The 15,022-nt window shown below is 35.9% G+C and overlaps 1 protein-coding gene across 1 annotated transcript in view; it reads left to right on the forward strand.

Annotated features, from left to right (window-relative positions):
- LOC104083575 (suppression of tumorigenicity 18 protein-like) overlaps positions 1–15,022 on the forward strand; it is a gene marked incomplete at its 3' end in the record, with an annotated part of 126,516 nt that overhangs the window by 92,105 nt on the left and 19,389 nt on the right. The window contains exons 4-5 of the mRNA XM_009587089.1: positions 6,118–6,172; positions 8,074–8,104. Of these exons, the coding sequence (XP_009585384.1) occupies positions 6,118–6,172; positions 8,074–8,104 (86 nt within the window). The remainder of the gene's footprint in view (positions 1–6,117; positions 6,173–8,073; positions 8,105–15,022) is intronic.

The raw sequence follows: 15,022 nt of genomic DNA on the forward strand, positions 1-15,022 counted from the left end.
GTGACGAGACATTGAACTACATCACAAATAAAAATCCAGGGAAAAAAGCCTGCAGAAAGTAAGATCACACATCGGCTTGCGTTGAGCTGCATTTCAGCATGGTAGACTATATAATTTTTCTCTAAATTTAAAAAGCTAGCAGTTGCCCCTTAATTTCATAAAGCTGTGACTCTGCCCTCTAAAGCCTTGGTAAAGCAGACTAATAGAAATACTTGGCACACGTTGGTTACCTAAGGGAATAATAGAACTATTTGCTGTAGTCGTTTGGCAAAAGGACATAAACATATGGCTTTGGTTTATATTCAGCACTGCCAGTTGTGCAAAGTTGCATGGATGAAGTATACAACAGCAGTGACAACTCAGAAATCAGAATTGAGAATCAAAATAAATCATCCTCATTACAAAGCTATTCAAGCTTGCCTCTGATTTAAGGTTTATTTTGTCGCTGCATATTTTCAAGTAGCGACTTCAATATAAAAACCATTTACTTCTCAAAAATATGTATACCATTCAACCACACAATAAAATGCTGAATTGTTGATGATTTATATGTGTTATAAACATGCTTTAAAGTTTGCATTCAGTATATATACTTACTTATTTTAATTCCTGAGAAAAGAATAAATCCGAACCAATTATTTCCATGTTATTCAACTTTCTCTTAGAGAAATCAGGAATAGTATTGTGTAAACGAAAACAAAAGTTTCAGAAATAAAGATGAGATGACTACTTAGTTAAGAATAATCAAAAATCACAAAACAAGGCATATTTTCAGTAATAGTCTTTAAGAACACCTATTTTGTAAGTATTTTTTCTCCTTTCTGGCCATCAACATGTTATTAAAAAAAAAGAAGAACAAGAAACTTTAACCACAGTACAAGCAATGTTCCTAAAAATTTTTCCTTTGGATTTTGGATTTTTTACTGTCAGTAATCAGAATATATAAGCTTTATCTAGAAGTTGCTATATGTGTATTTTGCATTTCCTTCTCACACCGTACTTCGCTGTCAGTCTGCCGTTAATACTGCATATTAAAAAAAGCTATCGTAGAGTGACAGAAAGATGCAGTCAGCACGCATATATACACAGACAGAAAAACAGTGCTCTGTACTTCTGGACAGGCTATAGGAAATCTTCTTGCCTTCAGATTTATTTAAAAAAATCTTTTTCTTTATGACATTATTCTCTTTTTATGCATTAGATTCTTAAATGAGTTATTGAAAAGAAACATTAAAATATGAGTAACCAAAGCACTGAAAAGCTTGCTCTGACCTTATTATTTATTGTGGGGAGAGGCACACACAGTGTCATGTCACCTTGGGGCACAGAACCACCCAGACGTGTTTGTAGTGCTTAGCTTAGTCTGACTTCAACTTTGACATTTGTGGCTTGTGTTTGAGACTTGAGGATAGGTTTGTGTGCCTTAAAAATTATCAAGTGGTGGTTTTTTTTTTTCCCCTAACTAAGTTCATTAGTCTAGTGACAGATGTAGCTGTTGCCTCTATACAAACTTAAGTAGTTTACAAATTAAAAATAGTAGAGAAAAGCTATTCTTTTTTCAGATCTCTCAAAATCAGTTAAGGTTTGTCCTAGAGAAGTTGTTTGCCAAATTTCATTTTGCAAATCAGACGTAGCTTTTAGTTGGAAAATCACAACAAAATGTCAACTTTCATACTCCTTACCTCTAGATAAACTGGTGATTTTTCCTCTAGCTAGTCATGCAAAAGGAAACAGACTGCCACTCCAGGAGTGTGAAACCCACTCAGGGAAAGCCATGCTTTTACAAAGATTACAACAGAAATTAGAAAGTGCACAGCTCTTACATTAGCTCTTTCCAGGAGGTGCATTTCACTTTTACCTATGTCAGTAGCACTGGCTTCCCCAAGTCACAGTTTATTTCACAGTAATGTGCTGTGACGCTATCTTACCAAGATAGTAGTATCAATCTAGTTTCTGAAATTCAGTACTAAAATGTGCAAGTAAACAGAAATAATAATTATTATTGTTACTGTTATTGTTATAATTTATTGCACATGCCCTATTTTCAGCTGTTAGTCATATTCTTGGATCCAATTATAATATCAGTACATGCACATGTGCACAGATAGACTCCAGGCACACAAAAAACCAAACTCACAGCCAAATCCTGATTCTCTCACTCAGGGAAGTATTTCCAGGTGCTGCTCTTGAGTCCGCTGACTGCAGTGGAATGGTACAAACAGAAGTAACATTTGGTTTCTGCAGCCAGGAACTCTGAAATAGTTTGCTCAGAAAGTATGATTGCTGCTATTCCACCAGTAAATTCATCTGGAGAAACATGAATACACTGTAGCAGTCACATAGCAAGTTACTCCAGTTTCAGCCAAGCAGAATTTGTGGTATTGTCGGTGACTCCAGTCAGTTTTCTGGGATCTAGTTATTGACTTACCCTTAAGTCTCAACCAATATTGAAGGAAAAGTGGAGGGAGGATCATACTGAAATTCTTGAAGTCAGACAGAAAGCATTAATAAAGTTAGTGAGACTTGTTGAAACACGCTTTCAGAAAATAGCATCAACATCCTCAGTAAATTTCCACATCACAGAAATAGGGCATAACTGAAACAACTCTAAGGCAGTCATTTATTTCTTAGCCTGATTGCCTAATGATTTGGGACTGCATAGCTGCTACCCCTCTGTCACTGTGTTTCTGACTGTATATCTCCCACTAGTTCCTTTTGAGTCCATTAGCTAGTTTCAAGTAATTTTGAAAAGAAAATGTTTAGATGGGTTTAAAACCCATCAAATCAGAGAATCTATAAGATACAAAGATAAAGTGGAATTAATTCCACTATTCACTTGTCGCTATTTTTGTGAAGCTTGTCCTTAAAAAATATGAGACTGCAACTCCCAATAAAATTTTCCTGGCAAGCACTTAGATATTATCCCGATGGTCCTGATGGCTAAAACATCATGTGAGACATCATGTAAGGATTTTGTGCAGACATGACCATTCTACTTATCCCTTCTTGTCTCAAGACAACATATGTACTGGGAAGGAGGGCTGACCACTCCCAGCTTTGAGAGTATGAAGCACCTTCCAGAATCCATCCAATCTTTACAGTACACAGCAGTAATAAGATATGTCTTTCAAATTAACACCTTGTTAACAATTTCCTCTAAAAACTTTGGATGGAATTTCTCACTTAGAGTTTAATTCTTTTGTTGTTCCATGGGTGATGTAAAAGTTTGAATACTTCTTACTGACTATCTGTGGCTGTAATTTCATGTAAAATAATCACTATGTAGGTAAAAATCAGAAGTGAGAAACTTTGTTCACTTTTTTCAGTACCAGACTCTGAAAGAACTATCAAAACCCAAAGATATTACATTTACATTTTGAGAAAGAGAGGTCTTTTTGCTGACACACTTAAAAGACTTCACAGTTTTATTCAGTTACTTTTGTATAATTTTCAAGTTAATGCATGGGACTTTTTGTAAGTTAAGGTGTTTTTTATGCAACACAGACAGGATGTTTATTTTAATATGTGGTATGCACCAGGCTAAACAGTCCTATAAATTTTAGGTTTGAGTTGATTAAACATCTCTCATAGTTTCAAATTATTACAAGGAAAGAAAATCAATAGAAAAATCACCTGCATTGATTTTATTGTTGGTTTTCACTCATTGTGCAGTTTTAAAATATTCATCACAATGCAACGTGCTATTTAGACCAAAGTAACTGCTGTTCACTAGAAGCAGTGGACACGTTTTGTTTCATAATTAAAAGAGCAGCACTGTGATTGGTGTGGTATTTATTATGAAATGATGACAAAGGAGTACCAGTGGTTTTAATAGTTTTAGCTTACAGGAGCTGTTGTTAATTTTGTCCGTAGAGTTGCAGGTGAAATAATGCACAGTGGATAAATAGTCTATATTGGTTTAACTGAACATAATATATAGTGTGTTCTGGAGTTGTTTGTCTCAATAGACTATAGTAATCAAAAGTAATGAACCTATTATGTGCAGGACCTTGGAGAGCATAGAATGGCAGTAAAAGTGTGGCACATAAAAGGTTTATTAAAGGAAATTAAAGTCCATCATTGCCACACCTGCTCCCCTATTATAAGTCTATGGCAGGTCAGTGCCTTCAATCACAACTCAGCATCAGAGAACAGAGCCATGTTTCCCATTACCATTGCAGTCACATTGCAAAAACTCGTTCTGCAGGTTTTAAGGATAGTAACAAGTAAAGGCTGCCATCAACGCCACTACGTAAACACAAGCCACTTATGTTCCTTCCCTGCTAATAATCAACATCAGATGTAAATTTAAACAGAGAAAAGATATCATTGTCTGGCTTTGAGATGCATTTTGATCAATTTATACTTTCATTTCAGATATCACTAACCTGCATTCTAGAATTAGACTTCTTCAAGTACACGAATACCCTTTTCAAATGCTTGTGTTCTCTCCTGCAAATAGGTATTTTGATTCCAGGAGCTGTATATAATGTGTAACCATGTATAACAACAAACAGAAAAAACCCAGGAAATTAGAAAAATGCTTTTTCTTCCCTAGAAAGGCTGACTTTACTCTTTTTCTTTCTCAGGTCAATTTTGTCGTATTCTGCAATGTCCTTTCAGATAAGACCTTCAAAACATCTCAGTTATCTGAGTCATATAAAGCTAAAAATAAAACATCCTCAGATCTTCAAACTCTATAAATGGAAATAGGCACAAACAGAGCTTCATACATCTTCCCTCCGTGGGGCAAATCAGTGCTGTTGATCCTCAGAAAGGAAGAGTGAAATAATAGACATGATCTTCTGTTGACATTGTTTTTTATCTTGCGACCTTTTGCAGGGAAAGATGTCAGGCATAGGCAACTTCTGGTATCCACAGAATGCATCTATCTTTTGCCCAACACAGTTATATAAATCAGATGTTGGTGTCAGCATTTGTTCCCGCATATTGATGTGCAGAAGCACATGGGAGTTGCCTCATCTACAGTATGTTTGATCATCACCATTTTACAGAGAAACCAAGATCCAAAGCAAAGATAGATAATAAGATACTACCATAGACTGAAGAAGAATTCCAGAGTTCCTGATATTTTGCCTAGACAAAAATTCCTTATGATAGAGTCTTCCTTACATAAAAATTAAGAGTTACTTTTAGAAAGAAGAAGAGTTTGCCTCCCTGGACATGGTCAAAATTACACTGTTGTAAAATCTGCTGTATGACACTGCAGCTCTCCACATCAGAACATGAAATCTTAATCCCTTTGAATTTCAGGGGTTTGTAAAAAAATCCATGGATTGAAAACCTGCCCCTACAATTATGGGTCTGGGCCAGATCCAAGACCAGAAGGTGCATATTTCCAGTGCTGGTTTAGACGTAGCCAAAAGTGTCAGGAGAAGAGCGGATTTTGCAAGGTCTCTCTTATTTCAGTTAAAAATCTTATGGCAACAGCTGACTTTTTGGTGGGTTGGATTTTTTGGTTGTTTGGTTTGTTTTTTTTTTTAATTTATGTGAAATACAAACCTGGACACTACATTCTTACAAAAACTCATACAAATCTGTAACCGTCTCTTTGACCAAAACTTCTGTAAGAAGTAGTTGATTAAATAGTGAAGTATTTCAAAGCTGTACATGTGCAATTATGCACATTCAAGCAAGAGGGTTTCACGTTTTAAGGATGAAGTTGTCAGAAATGCAGGTTCCAATGCAGCTATTAAGATATGCTTCAGTTACAACAATAATGCAGAGTCCCTGTAGGCACTGTGGCTTTCTGGGACCTTTTCTTCCAGGAGGTGGATGCTGAAAGCAGCACTCATACAGCATTGCTGTGTCTAACCTTATGCCTTCAGCTAACACCTGTAGACCTTGTCATTAAACCTTACAGAGTCACTCATAACCATCACTTTATTAAACAAATCTGTATCATTAAAGGTTTCTCCTAGGTATTTAGCAGATATTCACAGATGGCTTTTTATCTCTTTGACAAGATTAATAAGGCATGATTATTCTTCTTTCTATTACTGTCTAGCCTTTGGAAATGTGAAAAAAAAGCATTGGAGACTTTTTTTTTCTCAATGGCAAAAAGAATGAATTAAAGACTTTGTGTTAATATTACAGATGGATGCAGATGGGGAAAATAAAAAGCTGCGCACACGCTCAAAAGGAACCAAGGGTGAGTTAGCAAGCACGTTCCACGACCCTGTGCCCAGCACACCATGAAATATGATAGTTCCTGTGCACAGTCCCTAATGTGCAGTAAGAGAGTGTGTAGCTTCCTTAGGGCTGCTTTTTTAATCAAGGCAGGACACAGACTACTGGCATTAAGAGGCATGATGTTATTAACTATGGTTTAAAGAAAAGCAGAAAGAAAACCTACTGTATTCCATTTTCTTTGAGCTATTTCTCAAAGAAAATAAAGGCTATGCTTTTTATTATGCAAACAAAGATTTTCCATAGGGAGTAGAGCTAGACAATATTGAATGGATGCTTTCAAGATAATGTACAAAACTTTGTTTCAGCCAACTGAATGTTTTTCTGTCTGTTGGCATTATTTATCTGTAAATTAGCTGTGTAAATGGTCCAGAAGTAAATTTACTTTAATCAAAAGGTGCAGGTGTATGCAGCAGAGAAGAAGCCTGTGCTTTTTTTAAGTACTGGTGCTCGTGTTTTATTTTGTAAAGTTCATGACATAGTTGTATTTCCCAGCTATTCCTCTCTTTTTGTAAGGAACAGATGGAAATGCAGTACTGAGAGATAAACAGGCCCTTAATGATCTCAACATCTGGAAAACATGATTGACTAGCAATACAGCCCTTCCAGGAAAATAACTTTTTATTTTAATTCATAACACTTTTTGTGACTCTTGATAATGAGTGAAAAATGGAGATACTTAAAAATAAATGTCAAAGTCCTGCCTGTCCTGTGAGCATTTTTGCTTATGACTATTTTCAGAAGTGCAAAGCACCCATCCTTCACTCCGATTTTAATGTGAATTGTGCACTTTCAGGATTGTGCAAAACAGACTAGTTTGATTCATTGTCAAAACTCAGTAGTTCTGGGTTGTTAATATCATGCTTCAGCTTCAAGTTATGGTTGGAATGAAAAATAAAAGAAAGTGTGGTTTGGCTTAGTTCTTTAGTTTCAAATGGCCAAAGAGGGGAAAAGTGTTAGACTTCACTTAGGAAAAGACAGAGGAAGTGGGTGGGAGTGTCGCAAACTGCCCGTAGACAAGAGGATAAATACAGACAAGCCTTTCTAAAAAACATAAGCATTGTCATATCAAATCTTTGATGCATCCCTCAGTAATGTTCTCTGAAATGAATGTAAAATTTGTACATGCTTCAAAAGTACCAGAACAGAGGACTTGAACAAAATTATTGAATAGGGAAGTTATTCACACCTCAGCTCTAGACCATGTCTTCTCTGTTGGTCAGGATGGTGAGTAAAAACAGCCTGGCTGGCTTAGCAGACCTTAGTTGTATTTAATAGGGGATTCATACACTTTTTACTCAAAAAACTAATAACATTTTTAAAACTTATGGATTTTCTTTCTCTTTATTTTTTATACACATGCACACACATCTATAGGAGTTAATAGATCAGGAATATTTTCCCACAAGTGAAACAACAAAAGTTGCCTGAGTAATATGAGTAATTCTTAGAACCACCTGTTGGCTTTGTCAGTATGCTGTATATCCTTGTGTGGGCAGGTATTTGTAAACACCAGCCTTCGTCATTCCCCAATTGAATTAAAATTCGGAAAAGGCAGAGATTTGTCATTCTACTTTTAATAAAAACAAGTGCCTTCTCTTTTACTTTTATTTTTTCTTATTATTTTTCATATTGTTCCACTGAACATCATACTCCAGGTTTTATGCATCCTAAAAGAACAGTGAGAATTATATGTTCAGTTAAGGTTTGCCACTAGTGGCTACAATCTTGTGGTTAGCCTGAAATTATCATCTGTGTTTTGATAACTGCTTCTCTGTCATCACAGATAGGCAGGTGCAAGGTTGCAGAAAGCACAAGTCTGGAAGTGTAAACTAATTCATTCTTTCCTGCTTTTATTAACAGTTCAAGTGGACTCGATAGCTCAAGAGCTCAGGTAAGAACTCACATTGTTTATTTTTTCAGTTTTATTTTCTGATTATATTGATAAATTCATACCAATGGTATTGCTATAAAATAAAGAATCCAGCAAATGATGCATTATGTAGAGTTTTAGCATAGATCTGACACAGGGTACTTGATGCAGATTCATTTTTTAAATATATCAAAAATAAAAGCAAGATGTTAGCATTAATCGTGCAAGTATAACAAAAAGTAACGCAAAGTGGGCAGGATTCTGGTATGCTGTCTTTATTTTCAGCCTGTGTCAGGGCACACAACAACAGAGTATAGTTTCTGATCAGTCTTCAGTCTTCTTTTTCCTGTAATACGTATTACAGTATTTTAACATCTGAACGTTCTAAGAGTTATTAACCTTTGGTTTTGTTAGATGGCTTTTATAAAACTGGTAGTCTCTGTACACTACTGTGAATTTTAAATGCACTAGTGGTTCATTCTTCCTCAAGTACTTGCTGAGGTTCCATATTTTATTGAAGTAGCAGAGAGTACTTTTCAAGTTTGCATAAAGCATAGCAGTCCATTCAAAACCATAAATTCTGCAAGGATATTTCAGATCACCAATAATCTAGTAAAATTTTAACGTTACTACTTTAATCTTACTAATGTGTGCATCAACTCCTAATAACTGGTCCAAGAGCTTAGAACAAACCCTGGAAAGACTGCTATATTATTCAGTACCAAATCTTCAAAAAAGAACATGTACCATCAAGTTCAAGTTTTCCTGGGACAAGCTCACTCTTCATGTTACCCGAAGAAAATATTTACAGGTAGCTGCAAATTCCTAGAGTTATTAATGAAAATTACAATGGACTACAGCTGCAATATAAATACTGAAAACATTTTTGCAAAAGCTCTTAAGAGTTTTGCTTAAATTAATTTATTTTGCCTACACTCACTTTTCATCACATGCTACTGAGCTGCTTTCTTAACCACAGCAGGCATCTGAAGTATGTGCTTGTGGGTTCATCCATCTAGAGAACAGAAACATCATCATGTGATTTATTTGATCAATCAAAATGCCACTTTCTCTTAAGATAGGACATGAAATATTTACAGGAAGTTATCTGCAGTGAAGACATACAATATTTTAAGGTTTTGTTTTATAATAAAACAGGAAATTATAAGCTGCTTATAGATATTCCACAAACAGAAGTGGAGGCTAACTTTTTGGATAAATTATTCATGGTGAGTCACTCATTCAGCTCTACTGTGAACCTCATTTTTCTGTATGGCTTCAGTTTCCTGAGATTTAGTGCTTCTCCTTTTTCCTCTGTGCATCCCTAATTTATGCACCAGAAGGATGCATTAATCCGAAGAGGCAGTCATCCAAAAATGAGGATGGTCCATGTGTTCCTAAGAGAAAAATGTTTGAAAAACAGAGGATGTGCAAGTTTCTGCAACATCAGGGAAGCTGTAATTTATGCATTATCAATTACTATAGCTTTTCCCAAGCAATTTTGCTTTTCCCTGTGAAATACATGCTATCTTAGGAACTACTGTGTAACAGATTATTCTCTCTGTTAGAGGTGTGGACTACCTCCATAAAGAAACATACTTTGGTTTAAAACAGTGAGCTAAACAGCCAACAAAGCCGTTGCCCAGTCCTTATCTTGGTATTTGTCATTTCTACAGTACCTAATTCCATAATGGGTATCTCCACAGTCAAGCGGCTTTACTGGCATACAAGTCAGGTGATCAACTTTTATGAATCTATTTGTTTATGAAAAACTAGAGGAAGAGAGGCAGGGGCTGCCTTTTGGAAATGTAGCCTACGAATGGCATTCCTATTACTCATACCGATATTCTTGTGGAAAAACTACTGAACATCCTCAAGAATTAAAGACTGAAATAGTCCGTTGTGTTCCCTAGATACAGATATTGGAACCACTGTCTTTTCTGACCAAGGTTCTAAATGCTGTGTTGGCTGAGAAATTTAAATCCATGCTTAATTAATTTCCCCTTTTCCCCTGGCTTATCCTATCTGACAAAGCACTTTTGCACTCCTTATTGAGTTTCTGTTACAAAGTGCCTTGGGATACTTCTACATGAAAGGCGCTACATAAGCTTACATGCTCATATTGTATTGTTATTAGTTTCGTAACATTGATTGGTTCTAGAGCATTTGTTAGCCTTTTCTTATTCTGCAAGTTGTGTTTCACAAAAGTAGAGAATGAAATAAATGAAAAGCAAAACAAAGAGTTGCAGTCACCAATTAGAGTCAATAATGCATGAAAATTTCTCTCTTCTAAATTTCAGGGGTTGTATTATTGATTAATGGAATTCAATGCCAAAAAAATCTATTGATTTCAAGAAAGCCAAGATTTCATCCAGAAATCTGGCTAATGGTTTTGCTATCATCCATCTTTTCCTGAGAAATAGGACCACTTATCTGCCTAAAAAGTATATTTTCAGAAAAACATCACCTTAAGGACCAAGTTGTGTTTTAATATTTTTTGTTTAGTAAAATAACTAAAATTTCTCTTGCACTGTACTGGGTTTTCAGAGGACAGTACTTTTCTTCCCCATACTGACCACATATACATGTTGAACTGCCAAACTTGCACTGATTTCATGTAATTATATTCCTCAAGGAATCCAAATCCAATCCAAATCCAAATTCAATTTTCTTTATACGTGAATATTATTAATACTGCTGTGGTTTTAGTTCAGATTTATATGACTTTTTTTTACTATATCTACTGTATATGCTGTAGCATTGAAGCATAATATGCTAAACTTAATAAGTCCTTCAAAACAGAACTGTTTCTCCTTCCAGTCTTAATTATTTACTTATGAAAAACATGGTTTAATTTTTCATTTAGCAATGTAGTGTTGTGGTGATTTCATTGGTAGCTAAACTACCTACAGGAAGATGCGAATCTTTTGTCACAACCTAAACACAGCAAAATACAATACGTGGTAGAAGTGAGTGCCGAAGCCAGGATATCTCTGTCCCATACATTCAAGTTTGAATCTGACACCTTTCGGGCATAACATCTCTGCTGTATCCATCTTCTGCAAGAAGCAGAAAGAAGAGGTCTTCTCCTAGATGATTTAGTCATGGACCACTGAAAGGACCAGGACCTTCAGCTGTGTTCAGGATTAGAATGAAAACCAAAGGGAAGTGAGGAATATTGGTGTGATGTATTCTCATTACTGTGTTCTATTTAACAGATGGGATACAGTACGATGAACCATCTGTAGGTTATGGAGTGGCATCTGGGTCAGACCAAGGAAGAGCAAATTGGATCAGTCCAAGCATGGGATTACAAAAGCATAGATCAGTTTGGCTAAGTCCGTATCTGAATAGAAAGGGTACCTATTCTGGGTTAGATACAGGTGAAAACAAGCCTTTCTGGCTTCTGTTACTAATAATTAATGAAGACTACACAAGGCACTGGTGTTTCAAGTCATGGAGAACAGTCCTGCTCTTTGGTGAGAATAGTTACACTTCTCCTTAATCTCTGAAGTGTTGGATCATTTCTTCAAAAGGACCATTTCTTCAAAAGTAAGGAAAGTTACTTTTTATCTGGCACTCTTGTTCCAGATGTTGTGAGACATTTTAGATATTCAGATAAGTTGAACTGTTCAGTGTGAATGTATAGAGATATGAGTGTCTTGGTTTTAGCAGAGAGAGAATAGAGCAGAGCTGTCTGGATGTTTCTTGATAGAAGGAGTAACTGGACACTTCACCTTTTGCTGCTGTCTCTTGATTAAGAGGGTGAGAAACCAGCAAGGCAACCCTGCAATCAAAGGTACTGAAGTATTTCAGAAGGTTTATGTTACTAAAATGTATTCCTTTTAACTTTATCCAAAATGTTTAAGAGGTATGTCAATATAAATAACAGTATTGACAGCATACTATAAAGCATTTTGCTAACTGAAGTAGTGATAACTTATACTATAATCCTGAATATTTTGCTGGTTTCCTCTAAGTACTGGTAGATGATTCCGATTATATCTGAACTATAGTTTCAGACAGTAATGGAATGATGAAAGTCAGTTTGATAGACAGAAGATGATTTGGCCACGCAGGAAAAGTTCATAGCATGAAAGAAAAGGACTGTGCATGCCTAGCTGCATTTAAAAAGGAGTGATTCATTGGTAACTCTTTTTGTGATCTTCACAAAATAAGCAGGTTTTTAAGAAGCATTTGTATGAAAAGAATGCAGTAGTCTAGCAGATGACCTGAGAAAGAGGTGAAAGCAGTACTTAGATGGTGGAAGAAGTCGGCACATGAAACAAAATCACACAAAAAGCCTTAAAGATGTTCCTCAGTAAGAACTGAGATTATGATTGATTTGTGTAGCTATCACCTTCACAATACTCTTATCCCATACCACTGCTTAAAAGTAGACAGAGACTGAGAAAGCTGTTTGTTCCTAGCCTGCATCTGGAAAAACTGTCAGGTTTGTCCTTTGGGCTTGACTTCTGTTTCCACAGGAGTTGGTCGTAGACTCAGGATTTTCTGGAAACTGCTGGGAAAAAAGCACATTTTTCATAATCCTGAATAAGCACATTTGGAATAGAACTGAGGTAGACTTGCATTTCCTGGTGACTCATCTGTCTCCTACTGGCAGAGAGTGTGGGACTCTCGCAGTCCTTAATGTGCTCTGCTGAAGCAAAGTGTGCCCCCGAGTCCAAATAGACTTAGTAGTAAATGCTAAATGAAGATGGTCAATAGTTGTATCTACTGCCAGGATATTTACCCTGATTTTGTACAGACATGTCTGAGCTTGACAAAAAGTCTTTTTCTGCAATTGAAGATTGGGTGTTGACAGCGTATGTGCCCAGCTCTCCTCCCAGTGTTCCCTATGACGGTAACTGGGTGGGACAGAGTTGTATACCAACTTCTCATTCAAATATTTCTCCATGATACATCTAGATTAGGCATTTCACCTGAGAGAAAGATCTGTGTCACGCTGGTTGTATTGATAACTGATCTTCAGTTAAACAATGGCATTAATCTTAAGAGTACCTATTCCCAAGGTCTGGTTGCAGAATGGTGAGTTAAGAGTATCTACTGCTCGCTCTCTAGCTTGGAAAAGGAACTTCCTCTCTGCCTTAGCCACTGCAGAAATTGAAATGGTTATGGGGCTTTGAAAATATTAACCTCTGCCTCTTACTCCATGATTTCTGATATAATCAAGGCTGTCATGTTGTCATCAATCATACTTTCTTAAATTCACAATAAATCTTGTTCATTTCTTATTCTTTTCTGACAACACTGTTAGGTTCTTAAGGAATTTAGTCTGGTGTGCTAGTCAGTACTCTCCTCAAAGAATCTGTGGAAATCTATGTTTTATGCTAAGGAAAAATGATTTTGTAGTTGGTGTTTGATAGAAAACAAGTCAAGCATAAACAAACACTGAACAATCAGTACGTGGTGCAGTTTACTGTGAAGCAAAGGTAAGTATATGCTGGTCACAGAACTAATAAAATAATAGTGCTGGAATTCACCTATTCTCATTATTATATCCTGTATGTCAACCATTCTCATCATAACTAATAAAACAAGCATTAATGTAAATTGTAATGGCAATGAAATTTATAGGTCTGTTGTGTCTAAGTTGCTCCCTTGTTTCCTCCTTCATCTTCCAGTTCCCCTCTAATTAGCCATCAAATTGTAAAATCTACAGTGCTGTCATTCCTCCTCTCCCTTCACTCTGCCTCTCCCTCCCCTCCTCTTCTCCTTCCCCTTTCCTAAAGCTCTGATGAATTGATAGCCATCAGGCTTTTTGCCTTTTTTGTAGTCCCATATGCTTTCATACTTCAGAAACAGGTTGTTCTTTCAGTACTCTTAAACCAGTAAACAAGAAACAGTAAACAGGAAAAAAATAAACACAGAAATAAATTCAAAATTCAAACATTTTCCACCTCAAGTTTTCTATTTTCATATATTCATGTGAGTGGGTTAAGGCTTGCATAAAATGTTTGGAACTGGTGTATAAAGAACATCAAATAAAAGAATTTTTTTCCATTAAAATGTCATTCTTTGAATGAGATTATAAAAGGTAATAAGAACCTCCACTCTTAAAAACATTGTAATTGTTTCTGTGAAGAGAAATAATACCATATAGTTCTGAGTGGCCACAAGTAATGACGTTAACATTTTGCAGGTAACCCTGAGATTGACAGTTATTTGACTTAACTGTTTAGTGAACTGTTCTGGATAACCATTAAGATGGTTGAAATAGGAACTGTATCTCATCCTCCTTTTGAGACACCTGTGGTTGGAGTTGTTAATTATGATGAATCATTTGCCTAATTCCTGTAGATATTAAAACCTTTTGATCTATGCACTGTGACCTCTACCTTTTCCTCCTGGTTTTATTTAGAATGTTTAAAAGTTGTATTTCATGTTCAGATTTCCATCTTAGTTTGCTTTAGTTGATACTTTATGTGCATTTGCTTTATAGGTGACTTTTACAGCTTGCTTCAATAACAAATGTGTTAGATGAGTTTCTAGCATATTATAGGCCTTTTTTAACATCTACTATGTTCATTTCTAGCCAACACCTTCAGTCTCAATGTCTCTTTTCTCTTTGTTATTTTATTTGATTGTGGGTTTACTGTTTTTCTACTTAAAGCCTCCATTTAATATATACAAAAAAAACAATGATTAATTAGTTTCAACGTGTTTGTTGAAACTTTTACTTTCCTGTGATAGTTGTATAATATATGTCAAATCCACTTCACTTTAATTGTGGCTGCTAGACTGGCAGATAGCTATTTACAGTTTTTTTCTACCTGAGAGCTTGTTGCATCTTAGAATGTTCCTTGCCTTGAACTAAAACTTGTACATTATTTAATATATTACAGGAGTCGTTGTCTTCCCCATCACAACTTCTGTGTTCATCAGCACACACTAAATGTTATCCTCCCATCCCTACAC

This window comes from Fulmarus glacialis, unplaced genomic scaffold, assembly GCF_000690835.1.
Source record: "Fulmarus glacialis isolate BGI_N327 unplaced genomic scaffold, ASM69083v1 scaffold16611, whole genome shotgun sequence".
Lineage (NCBI taxonomy): Eukaryota > Metazoa > Chordata > Aves > Procellariiformes > Procellariidae > Fulmarus > Fulmarus glacialis.